Source organism: Zea mays, chromosome 4, assembly GCF_902167145.1.
Source record: "Zea mays cultivar B73 chromosome 4, Zm-B73-REFERENCE-NAM-5.0, whole genome shotgun sequence".
Taxonomy (NCBI): Eukaryota; Viridiplantae; Streptophyta; class Magnoliopsida; order Poales; family Poaceae; genus Zea; species Zea mays.
This window is the reverse complement of record NC_050099.1, coordinates 193,998,429-194,014,537: the sequence shown is the minus strand read 5'-3', so window position 1 is coordinate 194,014,537 and position 16,109 is coordinate 193,998,429. Positions and strand designations below refer to the sequence as shown.

The 16,109-nt window shown below is 45.9% G+C and overlaps 1 protein-coding gene across 1 annotated transcript; it reads left to right on the top strand.

Annotated features, from left to right (window-relative positions):
- The first annotated feature begins 11,284 nt into the window (after positions 1-11,284).
- LOC100383398 (putative calmodulin-binding family protein) lies at positions 11,285-15,359 on the top strand. Its single transcript, NM_001176053.2, has 9 exons — positions 11,285-11,727; positions 12,089-12,203; positions 12,269-12,334; positions 12,618-12,706; positions 12,901-12,988; positions 13,525-13,668; positions 13,790-13,882; positions 14,365-14,466; positions 14,561-15,359. The coding sequence occupies exons 1-9, from the start codon at positions 11,570-11,572 to the stop codon at positions 15,110-15,112; spliced, it is 1,407 nt and encodes a 468-aa protein (NP_001169524.1). The 5' UTR covers positions 11,285-11,569; the 3' UTR covers positions 15,113-15,359.
- The last annotated feature ends 750 nt before the right edge of the window (positions 15,360-16,109 follow it).

Here is a 16,109-nt window from a genome sequence, read left to right as displayed (position 1 = left end):
CTTTAGAAAAAGATTATTTGGAGTAGGGGCTAATCTTTTGGAAGATTTAAAAAATGATTGTGCAGGGTACTGTCTTAGGGACAAGAATGATAAGCCTTCTTGGTTGCTAGATAAGAAAGGGTTTTCAGTGAAGTCGTTATATAAAAATTTTTAAAAAATATGATCAGAAAACCATATTGGTTCATCTGGAAGGCAAAAATTCCATAGAGAACAAAAATTTTTCTTTGGTTGATTTTAAAAGATAAAATCTTATGCAAAGAAAATCTGAGTAAAAAAAATTGGCAAGGTAATGTAAAAGGTGAGTGGTGTGGTTGCCTTGAAACAACCAATCATATCTTCTATAACTGTCAGGTGGCCACTTTCACTTGGAAAGTGATTCAGATGGCTTTAGTGTCTTTATCCCTTCCCAAAAATGCTAATGATATGTTTGGGTTGTGGTTATGTAGCTTCAAAAAATATGAAAGAAATCTGATCACTATTGGATGTAGTGCAGTGCTTTGGTCTTTGTGGAAAATTAGGAATGATTGCTGTTTCAACAACATATCTCCTTCTAATACTGCTAACATTGTGCTTCTGTGTTGCTCCTGGTTGGATGCTTGGGCGATTCTCCAGAAAGAAACATCAAGAAAGATGCTGCTGGAAGGAAGCTCCCTTCTCAGAAGAATGGTTAAAGAAATCTTCAACAGGAATTTTGGCTGGGCGCCGGTGGATAATCGTTTATGCAATTAATGTCGAGGCGATGTTTGGCTGTGTGGTCTGCTTGGTTAAAGGAAGCTCGTTTGTTTTTAGATTCTGCTCTTTATCATGTTTGGTTTATTTCTGGATGTAGTGGATATGTAGTAGATGGCCATTACCAAAGACCTTTTGGTATTTGTTTGGGTTCTTTTGAGCGAATGCATTTTGGATGTGTGGTCTGCTTGGTAATTGGAAACTGGAGTGATCCAAAACATGTATGGATGGTTAGCTACTGGTTTGTTAGCTTGATGGGCTAAGTATTGTAATAAGTAGTTTGTTTTTTTCTTTTGAAGTCTGTTATATTGTGTTCCTATTTCTTAATGAAACAAGGGGAATCCCCTTTCTGTTAAAAAAAATCACGATCCCGAAGTTGTACACGTCCGCCTTCTCGGTGATGGTCGACCCCAGCCACTCGGGCGCTCGCTAGGTACCCGCGCGTCCCTCGCATGCGCGTCACGGCTTTGCTCTGGTCCCTGTCCTGTCGATCATCTTGGAGAGCCTAGAGATGTCCAAACGGGCCGCCTGGCCCGGTCCGGCCCGGGCCCGGTGAAGCCCGGCCCGTTTTGGGTCCGGCCCGCCAGGCACGATTAAAAAACCGGGCCGGGCCGGCTAAGCACGCGGGCTCAATTTCTTGTCTGAGCCCGGCCCGCAACGGGCCTAAACGGGCCGGGCCGGCCCGTTTAGCACGAAAAAAGCGGGCCGAAAAGCGGGCTATGCGGGCCGAAAAGCACGTTTTAGTGTAAAAAAGCGGGCTTAACGGGCTTAGAGCTAAACGGGCCGTGCCGGGCTGGCCCGGGCCCGCATATAACCGGGTCGTGCTGGGCTCGGATCGGGCCCAAAAAGCGGGCTTCGTGCCGGGCTCGCGGGCCTCGTGCTTATTGGACATCTATAGGAGAGCCCCAAGTCGGAGAGCTTCGCGTTGAACTTGCTGTCCAGGAGAATGTTCTGCGGCTTGATGTCCAGATGGGCGATCTTCTCCTCGCACTCCTCGTGGAGGTACGTACGACAGGCCCCTGGCAATGGCCAGCATGATGCCGCGCCTGGTTTTCCAGGAGAGGCTGAAGACTAAACTCGCGCCGAAGATCCATGTGTCCAGCGAGCCGTTGGACAGGTACTCGTAGCGATTTCTCGGCGCAGAATCCTACCAGCCTGACCAGGTTCAGCTGATGGATCCTGCCGATCGTCCTCACCTCTGCCAAGAACTCCTCCATTCCCTGATTGACGCCCAGGGGCGAAGCTGCCTTAAGGCACAGGGGTCGCCGGACCCCATAGAATTTGTCAAATCCAATGTAAAATACTGTTTAACACTGTTCATCAATGTATTTGATCCCAACCATTAATGGAGCTGACCCCGGAGGATCTATTTTCTGGCTTCGCCCCTGTTGACGCCCTCTAGGCGCTTATCACAGCGACGACGGGTTGCTTGCCTATGGTGCCTCTGAAGACTGGACCCGAACCCGCCCGCTCCAAGCTTGGTGGAGAAGTTGCCCGTTGCAGCCTTCAGCTAGAGATGACAATGGGTATCCGAAACCCGATGATTTTTTACCCCATTAGGGTACAGGTTTGGGTCAATTTTCATACACATGGGATTGTTAATGGGCATAAATGTATATCCAACGGGTTCATGGGTACGGGTTTGTTCCTATAGTATCCAAACCCGTGAACCCGTGAGTTTTTTAAACCCGACCAAACCTAGTGCATATTATCATTTTATTTTATAAACGAACAACAAACTTGTTATCTATCTATTTACTTCCTAATTTTTATCAAATAGTGAATGTATAAGTAGTTGGTGAGAGTGTTGCTTGCTTGCTATTACAGTTATTACTAGTGTTATATATGTGATGGATGTATAACCTAGTGCAAGGTAACTTGATTATACAACTTATTATTTGTATTTAATTCTCTCTATTAATATTTTTATACCAAATCATGAACTCGTTGTTCATTACATAAATTTTGGACCATGATCTCATTAATCATTACGATACTTATTGATTATAAAAAGAATAAGCATATTGGAGATAAAACCCGCGGGTAACCCGTGGGTACCCGCTAACCCGATGGGTATGGGTTTCGGCACAATTTCAAACCCGTCATGTGTACGGGTTTTTTAATGGACGTAAATATTTTTCACGGGTACGGATTTGTGATAGCAAAACCCGACGGGTTTGTACCCGTTGCCATCTCTACCTAAAGCTCGTGGAAGGTGAAACGGCTCGGCGTCCCCGGTATTAGGGGTGGGCGTTCGGGTTACCCGAAAATTTTGGGTTGGGTTATTCGGGTTTTTTAAATTTCGGGTTTTGAGAATCGATACCCGAAATCACAACGGGTTTTGTAATACCCAAAAATTCGGGTACCCGAAATTTCGGGTTCGGGTATTCCCGAACTACCCGAACTATTGTGTCGGCTTCATAAAAACACATACACCCTATTAAATTAGTATAAAAATATAGTTTGAATAATGATATACATGGACATATAAAACACAAGCAATCTACAATCACAAGTTATGCACACTTACACATAATTATAGATGTACAAATTAATAATTAAGCATGACATGAGTACATGACACATGAAAGTTCGGGTAATTCGGGTATTTCGGGTACCCGATTGTGATACCCGAATTACCCGAAATAAATTCAGGTTTTGCAAGTTGCTACCCGAAATTCCCGATCAAAATTCTGGTTTCGGGTATTTTAGGTTCGGGTATTTCGGGTTCGGGTTTCGGATTACGGGTTTTTTGCCCAGCCCTACCCGGTATGCCGCCGTCAAGTCAAACAGCGGCTCCTCCTCTTCCCTCCACTTCTTCCATACGACAGCGAAACCCAAAACCGATGCAGCTGAAATACCTGCAACTGTTGAAGCAATAGTAAGTGTCCGTCCGTCACCGCCGAAACATTGTTTACCGAGCCTTCTGCAAACAAAATCAGCTCCTGCTCTGATAGCGGCAAGCCCTTACCATACCAGCGTCTCCACCGAAGCTCATTCCGTCTTCGCCGAAGCTCAGGCTCAGGCTCTGGAAAAGAACGACTCTGCAGGAAGCCAGGAACAGTCCAGTAGGCAAGAACGCAGGCAGATCGAGAGCCTGGGAGATGCCCCGGCCCGGGTGGCTGATGACTGGAACGTGGTGTAACTGAAGTAAGAAACGTTGTCGAGCGGTGTCAGCCTGTGGTCGCAGGAGGCGCTGCTTGACAAGGGCACGCACCCAGCGTCTGGATGCCGTTCGCTTCGGAGCCTGAAATGGCTGGAACTGGGGCAAGAACACTTCCCGTCGTCACTGCAAACACCGTAATCGCCACATGCCAGTGGGTAGTCGCAGAAGTCCATGACAGTGCTCAAAACATCGAGCACCATGCGCAGTTCCAGGGTGAGGTATCCCCCCATCTCGTAAAGCCTCAGATTGCCCATGCACCGATCCTGCCAGCGGCAGCGAGAAGACCTTGTCCGGGAACCCGAAGCTGCCGTTGACGAACGCGTAGCAGGTTGGCGTTGCATTGGTTGACGCTGCAGTAGCTTGGAATTGGAACAGCTGCGTGTACGTAGGCTGCGGGCTTGAAAGAGTACTGCACTGCAGCCCATCCAGCTCTGCAGACAGATAAACCCTTGCGCCAGGCCATTTCGTGATCGAGAGCTTCGCGCTGAGGCTGCTGCTGTTCCCCCTGCAGAGCGACTGCCCCAGGACCAAAGTATCGGTCGGGTACTCGGGCTGTCGAAGGACTGCCACGCAGACGAGTTCTTCCGGTCGAAGAGCACAAGGTTTCCTACGTCATCCTCATCCAGCTTCATGCCTGCAACTGCAGCTGGCATGCCGCTCGTACCTGTGCTGCTCCAGATTACTGTGCCGCCGCCAGCTTCATGCAGGAGCAGGTCCCCTTCTCTGGTGAAATTCAGGACGGCGCTGCTGCTCACAGGTCTGTCGGGGTTGGCAGACCAGATGACTGGAGCCTTGGGTCCCAGAAACACCAGAGAGAGAACGAACGAATCCCCGTCCGTGGTGTAGAAGCCGAACAAGTGTACAGGTTTGCGCCGTTTTCAAGGACAGGTCGCATGCTAGCGACCGCTCCGTCCATAGGTATGGCTTCTAGATTGTTAAGTTCCCACGAGCTCGGGGAGCTGTAGTGGAGAGCTGGCCGACGACAGTAGTGAGGAGAAACGGGAAGCCAATCACTAGAAGGAAGGCCACCCACATGTTTGAAGTACTGCATGCCCATCGTTTCATACCCATCGATCTGTAGAGCAGTTGCCTGCCCATCGATCTGTGCCAGCCAGCCAGCCAGCCATTGTTTTTTCCACCATGCTTGTTAGAAGAAGAAGAAGAAAAAAAGTGAGGGAGATCTCAGTTACCTTGACAGCAAAATTGAACCACAGCCTCTGACTCAGGCAAGCAGCGCTGGTGTTTGGGTTCTCACGAGCCGTTTGCGAGCAGGAAGCAGGCTGTGGGGATCAGGGAGGAGGTCGCAGTGGTTGGTCATTTCTTCTTCCAATGGCCAGCAACAAGCTACAAAGATATGGCAGTTGTCATTTCTACTACGTTTCTTTTTTTTCCAATGGCATCAAATAATCATCACTAGTATATATGTCCACAGAGCATCACACTACAGCTGATTAGCTGAATATAGTCTAGCAGCACAAAGTTGACTAGTCAATGTTGAAACAAAGCAGCAGGGAGTGTGTTGAATGCTTGGAGACGACGACTCTAACAGCGACGGCGGGCATACTCACTCCTCACTTTCCCCGATCGCTAGTGGGCTGCCTGGAAGCGCCCAACAGGGCAACAGGCAACAGGCCGACAGGTGCAGTGCAGGGAAGACGAAGCAGAGCCCAGAGGTGTGTCCTCCTGCTATCCTACGTCGTCCCTGTTGGTGTTGGCTGTTATGTCCTTGGCGTCCACAATACCACAACTGCCTGCCTATGTTCACCTGCATATATCCAGTGGGCCGGGCTTTGCAAACTAGGCCTGTAACACAAAATGTTAGACCTTTCGTCGCAGGCGGGCCGGGCCCCGCATCTGCACCGGTCACTATACTATATGTACATATATTTGAAAACAAGACAATAGGACAAAAGCCTGGTTTGTTTCGGCTTCTGGCAGCTTCTAGCCACCAAAAGCTGCTGCGGACTGTCAAACACTAAGGGCGTGTTTGGTGTGGCGCTTAGGCGCCACACCGCGCCACACTTTTCAGCCACAAGTGTGGCGCCCAATTTGGCCGCCACACTTGTGGCTCAAAAGTGTGGCGCGGTGTGGCGGCTTAGGCGCCACACCAAACACGCCCTAAGCTTTTCAGCCAGCTTCTATAAAATTCGTTGTGGAAAAAATAATCCAAAATCAACATAAACACATAATCGGTTGAGTCGTTTTAATAGTAGGAATCCGTCACTTTCTAGATCCTGAGCCCTATGAACAACTTTATCTTCCTCCACACGTAATCGTAATTATACTCAGATTCTTCCCACAGTCAGATTCTCCCGACAGCCAGATTTTCAGAAAAGCTGGTCAGAAAAAAGCTGAACCAAACAGGCCCAAAGTCACATAGAAGGCCGTCGGGTCACTGCACCGGTCTTCAATGTGATGTCTTTCTGTGCAGAGATGGTCACTTTTTTTACCATAAAACGGAAACGAATCAAACCGAAATTTTAGTGTACGATGAGGTGTTTGAATGTACTATAGTTAATAGTTAGCTGTTTAATTAGCTAAAGACATCCAAAAAATTTAGTTAATCTACTTTTTGCAAATTAACTAATACGTAGCTAGTTAATTTCACGAGCAATTTTTTAGACAGCTAACTATTAGCTCTAGTGCATTCAAACATCTCCTTAGTTAGATCCGGTTTCGGGTTTTTTTTGCATCCATAGAGCTTGGTGTTCGGGTATTGTAACCGGTTTTCACCGTATACCAAATTGTATCTATTTCTAAAATTTGACTCTTTAATTATGTGAACTAAATGTACGTTGTAATGATCTTGTTGTTCACTTATTGGTATGTGATGTATGATGTATCTCTAAACCTTGTGTCTATATAATTTCTCACCTTTTTAAGGGGCGAAGCTACACAACAAAGTTATTGGGGTCAATTTCACTAATCATCATCTAAATGCACTAGATAACAATATATTTATACAGTATTTTTTCCAAAATTTATAGAGGTCAGTTGACCCCAACAAAAGCCACTGGCTCCGCCCGTGCCTTTTTAGATCGTTTGTAATTTATCGTGTAAATTTGGTGTTTGCTGCCCTGTAAACTTATTATTATAAGTTCGATGTTTGGTTTTTACCAAAATATTAAAGTAAAAAAACAAAATCAAATCTGTCTGCTTTTCATTTTCTAGCAAACCAATCGATTTCTATTGTCAATAAAACCAAAGTATTTTAAAACTTTATAATGAACCGAATTTGTTTTTAAAAAAAAAATCCAATGTGCAGTCCTATTCCTGTGGCTACTTTAAGATCCTTCGATTTTCAACGACAATGTGGTGTACGGCTGTACAGAGAATGTCTACGGACCGAGAACGACGGCCTGCATTCAATTCTGCCCCGCGTCGCGTCCTGTCGATGTTGAGTCTGTGGACGTCACTCTCGTTGTCGTTCGTTTAATTTCAGTGTTTAGCTACGGACCTACCTGCTCCCACCCTCTCCAAATTTTATAACTGTACTTATTTAGAACACCCGTTTGACGTAGATCTTTTCTCTACACCGTTTATCTACTAACAATGAGTCTAATATACCCAATAGACTGTTACACCATAGATAAATATACCTGAGTGCGCAGACCTCCTGCGGGACACTACAAAACGGACTGCACTAAACCCTAGGCTATGGAAGCCAGGGATCGACGTAGCCGGAATGATGGCGCCTAGGACTATCGCCATCCCGCGATAAATACACGGCAACTAGGCAGCCCTGGTCTCGCGAGTACGCGTGGACTCACCAGGGTAAAACATCGGTTTTACCATTGCCTTATGGCTCCTTCCTAGGGAAGCCACCGTTGTCAGACCTCTGTCCTAGCCTATAAAACGGGGAGGCTGACCTCTAGGCAAACAGGGACGACGGATCGATCGACATATAGATTCATACGCAGAGAAGAGATCGACTTGGAGATGATCGGACGCCTTCAGACAGAGACGAGCCCACAAGGACGAACAGGAGGAGGAGCATCGACGAGAACCAGGAGGACAGAGCCCCGTCAATCCAAGGCTTAGCTAGGACTCTACCTCTCAGCTTCTAAGCTCCATTTTCACCCTAATAAGAGATCCGAGAGCCTCTCCTTCCTCTCTCGGCTGCTTTTAACCCCCTACTACGAGTTTGATCATCAATGGTCTCGGTAGTGTAAGCCACCGATGACTGGATGTAAGGACGTTCTGTCCGAACCAGTATAAATCTTGCGTCCTCCGTGCACAGCCTTCGGAGCCCGGAATGCGCATAGTAAATTTACTTGTCGGAGTGAGGTACGATAACGGGTCGTTCGAATTTATTCATTCTGGAGGAATTAGAATTTACTTAAAAAAAGTAGTCTATTTAGCTTGGATTAAACATCCACCACTTTCTAAAGCTCAGATATAAGTCTATCTCAAATTTATGGGGTAGAGTATATATGTAAAATGATTTTATATATCAACATAATATGTTTCTACTCTGTAACTTATAAGACACACTTGCCTCACTCCTCTATAGTAAAAATATAGCATATAAATATTTCCCACGTACCGCTAATAATAGCATACAAATATATTTCGCATAAAATCATATTAGCTTAATTGACCTTTGCCTGAACTACTATTATTAGAATATAATCCAATTCCAAGGATCCAAACACGGGCGTAAATGTAACCACATCTTTTAAGATTTCTCCCGAGCCAAGGTCGGGATCGGACATTGCACGTAGCCACGTTCTAGGTGCTTGAAACAGTGGTCGGAGTGGAGGAATAGTGTCCCATATTCGCGTCATGTGCATCGTCGTGGGCGGTAAAGGTAGATTCGACCATAGTCGTGTCGTCCTTTTGTTCACTTTGGCACTCTCAGCGGGGTAGGTGAACGTACGGATGCACGTTCTGGGATCAAAGTGGTTGGCCGGAGCGGGTAGCTCTCGGAGCGTCGCCCGAGAGACACCCTCGGGCGAATCAGAAATGCGCTTCTGGCCTGAGACTGGCCTCGGGCGAGTTGGGAATGTGTGTTTATGTCCGAGGTTAGCCTCGAGTGAGTCTCAATTGCGTCTCGTGTCCGAAATTGGCCTCGGGCGAGTCGTGACTGCGTCTCCCGCTTAGGGTTGGCCTCGGACGAGCCATGACTTTTAGTTTTTTTCTGCTTTTGATTCTATCTGTGTGAGAGCATATTTTAGAAGCTTCATTTTAAAGCTAATACTTTGTAAAAAAAAGAGAGAGAGAATACTTATTTTGGAGTACGAAACACATCCGCACACAACTATAGAAGATTTGTGAAAGAAAGAAAGAAAAAAAGCTATGCCACACAACCACACCGCCGTATCGCATCCGCGCTGCGTGGCTACCCTAGTCCGTAGTCCCTAGCACACGATTTTGCAAAAGCGACAGCAACAGCGACCGACGCCGATTCAGCCCAGAGTATAGCTAATAAGAGCTAGCCTAGCTGCGGCACAGCACGGCGCGCACGTCAATGTGCCATGTCATGTGCACGTGTGCGGCGCTCGATGGCCACGAGTCCGGCCACGACGGCGACGGCGACCGCGACCGCGACGGCGAGCAGAGCCTCTTGTCCGGCGCACCACCACGTACGTCCCGTCGGTCGCCTGTCCAACGCGGTCCCCGGCCACCAATAAGGAGCGAGCCGCATGCCCGCACAACGCAGGGTCAAACGCGTGCCAGCCAGACCGTGCTCTCCTTGTTGTCCCTGACCATGACTTGGTCGGTCTTCCCTTGCGGTCAGAGCAGCTCAAAAAAAAAACAGTAATGTACTTATATATTTTCCTCACTATAAGAAATTAAGAGAGAGAGAAAAAACAACTAGTAGCTTAGAGCCAAGCTGATGATGCGGGAGAGTGAAAGATGGAGGAAGAACTTGACTCTCATCTCATGCAAACAAAAAAATGGACACGGGAGCCTATGCAGTGCCGGTGGTGGGTCAATAGAGTTATATATATATATATATATAGGAGAAGATATAACAAAGATATATAATGTGACACATAATCCCCGTATATACAGATAAAAAACTGGTAGATGTTATAATATAAGCTAGTTGTTCACCTCTCTCCATCATCTTAACATTTTGAATAGATTAGTTGGTTCATGAAACTTAACAGTAGACAAATAGAAGATAACTAGTACTAAGCTGCATGTGCATCGTTACGGTTTCTATATATGATAATGTTTCTTTGTACAACATAAGCTAACATAAGTTGTAATGGTTTGAAGCGAGTGCTTTCATCCTAGATAGAGACCACAATTTGAATCTCGTTGGCTGCTCTCTTTTTCCATATTTCGCTGGCGCACGACGAACGCTGGCGACGCTCGTAAACTCATGCTTTATATTTAGGTATGGATTCAGATACTTATACGGATGTTAAGTTTTTGGTCTTCTTTCTTCGATTCCGAACAAATAAGATATAGAATTTGTTGTGTCACTTTATATGTTTGTTTTTAACATTGAGCTTATTAAGATTCATATATATATATATATATATATATATATATATATATATATATATATATATATATATATATATATATATCTTTTTTAAAAATAATTGATATAAAATTCGGAAACTGTTACAAAGCTTTTCACCTTTTTCATTGTAGGGAGAAAATAATGCACACAATAAATTATACAAAAAATATTCTTGTCTTCAATAATATGCTTAACAACATGATTAAAGATTAGCACCAAATTCTATGCACATCTATGTAAAAACATTAAATTTGTAATATAATTGGGATGTTTAGGATCCATCCCTATTTATATTAGTTGCGTTACGGTTTCCATATATCATATAGATAGACATTTCTTAAATGAGACAATTATTCAGATACGATCATATTTTGTATATTCGAATTATTAGTATATATGTATATTTATAATATCTCTCATTTATATGACATAAACATAAATGATAAGTTGTATAATCAAGTGAGCTTGCACTATATTATCCATCCACCACATATATAACGCTAGTAAAACTGTAATAGCAAGCAAGCAAGCAAAACTCCCACCAACTACTTATACATTTACATTTGATAAAAATTAAGAAGTAAATAAGGAGACACCAAGTTTATTGTTCGAATATAAAATAAAATAACAGCATGCACTAGATTTGGTCGGGTTTAAAAAATCCACTGTCCGCCGTAACCATGACCCGTCGGTTAAAAATTGACCAAAACTTGTAAGAGTAAAACCATTCGGGTTTGAGTACCAATTGCCATCTCACCACGGCACCACCCAGGCACCCACGCCTTTGGTCATGCGCTAGTTACTTTATGACAAGTGGGCCAGCCACGCGCAGTTATGGCGCCACCCTCCGCCACGGAACACGAGCCAAGAAGCGGTAGGTGGCGCCAACGACTCGTCGTCGTCGTATCCGCGGTCCGGTTCCTCTCCTCCTGCTGCGAATGCGATCCCTGCCCTGCTCCCCGTTCTAGATTAATTGCCTTTAGTTATTCCCTTCCCCTCGGCTCGCGTGTTAATCCACGGATTAAACTCGCACCTGCCCTCCTCGTCCTTGACACACTGAACGAGTGCCCGCCTGCCCGGAGCAGAACCATTCTCGCCCTCTCCCTCTGGCCTCTGCCTCCGCCTCCGCGGACGAAACCGCCGGCTGGGTCCAAGTTTAGCGCGTCGGACCCTCGCTCCCCAATCTCAGAGCAATGGAGGTGGAGGCGGCGGGGCCGGATAAGCTGGCGCCTCCCTCGCCGGTGGAGGGCCCCGGCGAGAATGGCGCGGCCACCAAGGTGCAGAAGGTGTACCGCAGCTACCGGACCCGCCGGAAGCTCGCCGACTCCGCCGTCGTCGTCGAGGAGCTCTGGTATCTTCTCGGACCCTTCTCCTCTCCACGGCCCATGCCTCTGGTGGTGTGGCTACTGGCTCCTTCCCCCCCTTTGTCCGGCTCGATTTGGTACTGAACGACGAGAGTGGCGGCGTACGCCCCCTTTGCTTTTTTTGGGATTCGCTTTTCTTCGGTTCTTGCTGCTCTGCGTCGTGTGTTGCGTCCCATTCCATCGAAACGGCCCTCCTTTGGTTCTTGCAGATTTTGGTGTCCCTGGAAATTTTTTTTGCCTAAATTTGGTTACAGCTTACTAAAGACTTTTCTTTTTTTTCCCTGTTGAGGTTGAGATTTGATTGAGACTGATATAGATGGGGTTTGTGATTGGGGTCAATGAACGAAGGTGGCAGGCGCTGGACTACGCGCGCCTGGAGCACAGCACCGTCTCCTTCTTCGACGAGCCCAAACCGGAGACCGCCGCCTCGCGCTGGAACCGCGTCAGCCTCAACGCATCCAAGGTCCTCCCAACTGCTACGCATGTCACTCATGTTCGTCTGTTGCTCATGTCGCTGGCTTGTAACAGGTGGGCCAGGGTTTATCCAGAGACGGCAAGGCCCTCAAGCTGGCTTTCCAGCACTGGATCGAAGCGGTGAGTACATACTGTGCTAGTAATCGCTAGTGCTACCTTTTAGTTTAGTACAATTACTTTGGATCTGGTGCTGTTCCTATGCGTCTGTGTGGAAGGAGGCTACTTTCCGTTATCATTTGACTTGGACTTTAGTCTTGTGTGAACATGGTTTGTAAAAATGCCCGCCTGTTCAGCTCATAAAAGTCGCGTCCGTTTCTTGATAAAGTGATACTCAGTTGTTTGCAACGCTAAATTGCAATGGAACCTTTATAGCTGTATTCACTTGTTCAGTTGTTCTGTGTAGATCGACCCGCGGCATAGGTATGGGCACAACCTGCACTTCTACTACGATGAATGGTGCAAAAGCCAAGCAGGCCAGCCATTCTTCTACTGGTAAGAACCTCACCACAAACGGCTTAGTCACATTGGCAAATTCCGTTCTTTGAACAAAATAGCGCAATGCATATTCAAACGTTTGCTCGTGCCAGAGATTTCCAGTTACCATAGGAATGTCTGTTCATACCTGGAATCACAGTTATCAGTTTGATGGCATGACAATTAAATCTAGTTTTTTTGCGCGTATGTAGGCTTGATATCGGCGAGGGAAAGGATCTGGACCTTCCTGAATGTCCAAGAGCTTTGCTGAAGCAGCAATGCATTAGGTATCTTGGTCCGGTAAGATATGTTCCACCAACAGCTGCCTATCTTTACTTAGAGTCTGTGACATATAAACTTGCTGAAAATTTCTGTGGAGAGCAGTATGCTGGCTTGACTCACACTTCATCCACAAATATCATGCCAGTGTCACAGAGCTTTCGTTTGTTGATTTTATCACTATCTTTTTTTAAAAAAATAGCACTACCATTTACTATAAAACATTTTCATTGAGTTTGTCTTTGTTTTTTTAATCAAATAAAATATGCATTCTTCATATTCTTGTTTTTAAAACAAAAAAAAATGTTTTATATATGAACTGCATTTGACGTGGCCTCAAGTATGAATTATTGTTTCCCTGGCCTGCTATGAATCAAACATCATATTTCTTTTATCCATGAATCTGGATGACTAACAAAACCACAATTGTTTCCCGCAACGTTAAACATATTCAAGAACAGGAAAAAGGTGTTTGTTTTAACAAACTATTTGGTCTCATGGCACTAAACCTACAGCATAGTTTGAAGCCCTAACATCTGTCCAATGTTTTTTTGCAGCAAGAGCGTGAGCACTACGAATACATCATTAGCGAGGGAAAGGTTATCCACAAACAGTCTGGGGAACCACTTGATACAAGGCGTCCTAAGGGGACTAAATGGATATTTGTTATGAGTACAGCAAAAAAGCTTTATGCTGGCAAGGTAATAATGTCTACTCTATTACTGTCTTACAGTGGCCCCGCACTCTGCTGAGACAATATTATGTCTTTGTTACATTTCACTACTTTTACTTCTGCTAAACCTGTTTCTATATATCCACCAGAAACAGAGAGGCGTGTTCCAGCACTCCAGCTTTCTGGCAGGAGGTGCAACTATAGCTGCTGGGAGATTCACTGCAGAAAGTGGAGTGATCAAGGTATTCTTTTAAGCTGCCACTGCATGTTGGAATGTTTGTTTTGCTTTGTTTGGCGTTGCTTTACTTTGCTGGTATTCCTGCTTGTGCTGTTCTTACACCTTTGACCAACAAGTTCTGTTTGTGCCCTAAGAATCGATTCGTTCACTGCGCGTGATCCTACACAAACCATTCTTTTCTGCTCCACGGGCTACCAGGAATAACTATTTTTTTTTGTTTTGTTTTGTCAATCCGTTTCCAAAGGACAGATTATAGAATACAGACCAGAACATTGATATCCATGCGTAGAATATCTTTGCACAACCTTTTCTTTTCGCAGTATATTGGAAACTACAGTTTCTGATTCTGATTCTGACTGTCTACTTTTGAGCTGCGCAGCATATATATAATATAATCTAATCTTTGTTACTTACTTTGATTACGTCGTGTAAGTGTACATTTCCATCTGTGCGTCTGGATAATTCTTTAATTTGTTATGGATGAAGTCCATCTGGGCGTACAGCGGCCACTACAAACCTAGCGCAGAGAACCTCCACAACTTCATGAACTTCCTCGAAGAGAACGGAGTGGACCTCAAAGAAGTCGAGGTACACACTGTCTTAACCAACCATCCGAAAATACGCTCGTGCTAACAAACAAACGGCAGACGATTTCATACAGCGGACTTGTTTCTGAGCGCAGGTACGCTCATCTACCAAAGAAGACTACAACGAGGACCCAGTGCCAGTGCCGGTACTTAACGACACACGGAGTTCCACTTCAGCTACCATGGAAGAGGCAGACCTTCCACAGGCGGCGGTTCCCGTCCCCGCTCTAAACAGCACAGAGGGCGACGAAGGAGACAGCCCTCCGGAAGACGAAGGACGAGGCAGGGCGAGGTACCAGAGGACCTTGTCAGGCGGGCTGCAGAGCCCCAGAGCCACCCAAGTGCCCCAGAGGGCGATCCTCGAGAGGATGAAGTCCAAGGGCGAGTTGTCCAAGTCGTACCAGCTCGGGCACAGGCTGTCCCTCAAATGGAGCACCGGGGCTGGCCCGAGGATCGGGTGCGTCAAGGACTACCCGATGGAGCTCCGGATGCAGGCGCTGGAGATGGTGGACCTTTCGCCCAGAGGGTTGTCGTCGACTCCGTCGCCGTCGAGGAGACTGCCTCCTCCGTGCTTTTCCCCCACTAAAGTCGCCTCGCCGACGTCTCCGCTCGCGCCAGTTCAGGCGTCCCTGCCGCAGCCAAGCTAGGAGCTCGAGAGTAGCAGCATTATGCATGGCCACGCGCAAATAGCACAAGACCGGTTCCATTCGAGAGTAGCAGCACAACTCAATGTTGTCCAAGTGAAACAGGGTGTGGGCAGAATCTGTCACGTTTCAGACACCGGTAGCTTTGAAGCAGATATGTGCTAGTGTAGTGTTTTTTTTTACTACCATGGTTGAGGAACCTGCTTTGTACTGTATCATCTGCAAACGGAATAATGGGCAAAGCATTACATGTGTGTGTGTGTGTGTGAGAGAGAGAGAGAGAGAGTACTCAGAGCCCTTGCATACAGGATTACAGGTTGTGATTTGTGAAGATGTTGTATTTTTTGCCTGCTTCGCATTGACCATCGAGAGTTCTTCAGGGGGTCCTGCTGCCTGCACAGTGAGAGAGCCTTTGCAGTGACTATACTGCTGAGCCCATCACTGCTGACGGGCCTAGGGTTCTTTTTTTTTTTGTTTGGTCCCTTCGAAAGATGGGCCTAGAAGTTATCTCTTCCCCTCAGGATTCTCTAGCCTTACAAACTACCATGTCCATGTAATTATCGAAAGTAACTTAGCACATGAAAGTTTTCCTGTGCAGATTAACTCTCTCTCTCTCTCTCTCTCTCTATCCATGACTCCAACCGATTATCAATAAATCGACCTCTAAAGTTGCCCAAAGTAAAATTGTTTAGTTTGATCCATCATTTTTTGAATTCCGCTTCCTCACAACCCATATCCAATAGGGCGTAGAATTTTCCCCGAATATGTATCCATGGGAATTATAATCTCTGTATACCCTAATCCTAATAGAGAAATTTCTCATGAATTAACGTGTACTAGTCGGTTGCCCGTGCGTTGCGACGGATCACAATAATACCCACATATACCACCAAAAGGATCTCAAGATTTTTTATTGATTGTCTCCGCTATTCGTATAATTTTTTTATGAACGCACAGGTACTATAGGCAGCAACTCAGAGACCCCATCCCTCGCCTCCCC

Coding starts and splice junctions, on each gene's coding strand:
- LOC100383398 (NM_001176053.2), top strand. CDS start 11,570: ATGGAGGTGGAGGCGGCGGGGCCGGATAAGCTGGCGCCTCCCTCGCCG. Junction 12,335..12,617: donor TCCAGCACTGGATCGAAGCG/GTGAGTACATAC, acceptor TGTTCTGTGTAG/ATCGACCCGCGGCATAGGTA. Junction 13,669..13,789: donor AAAAGCTTTATGCTGGCAAG/GTAATAATGTCT, acceptor TATATCCACCAG/AAACAGAGAGGCGTGTTCCA.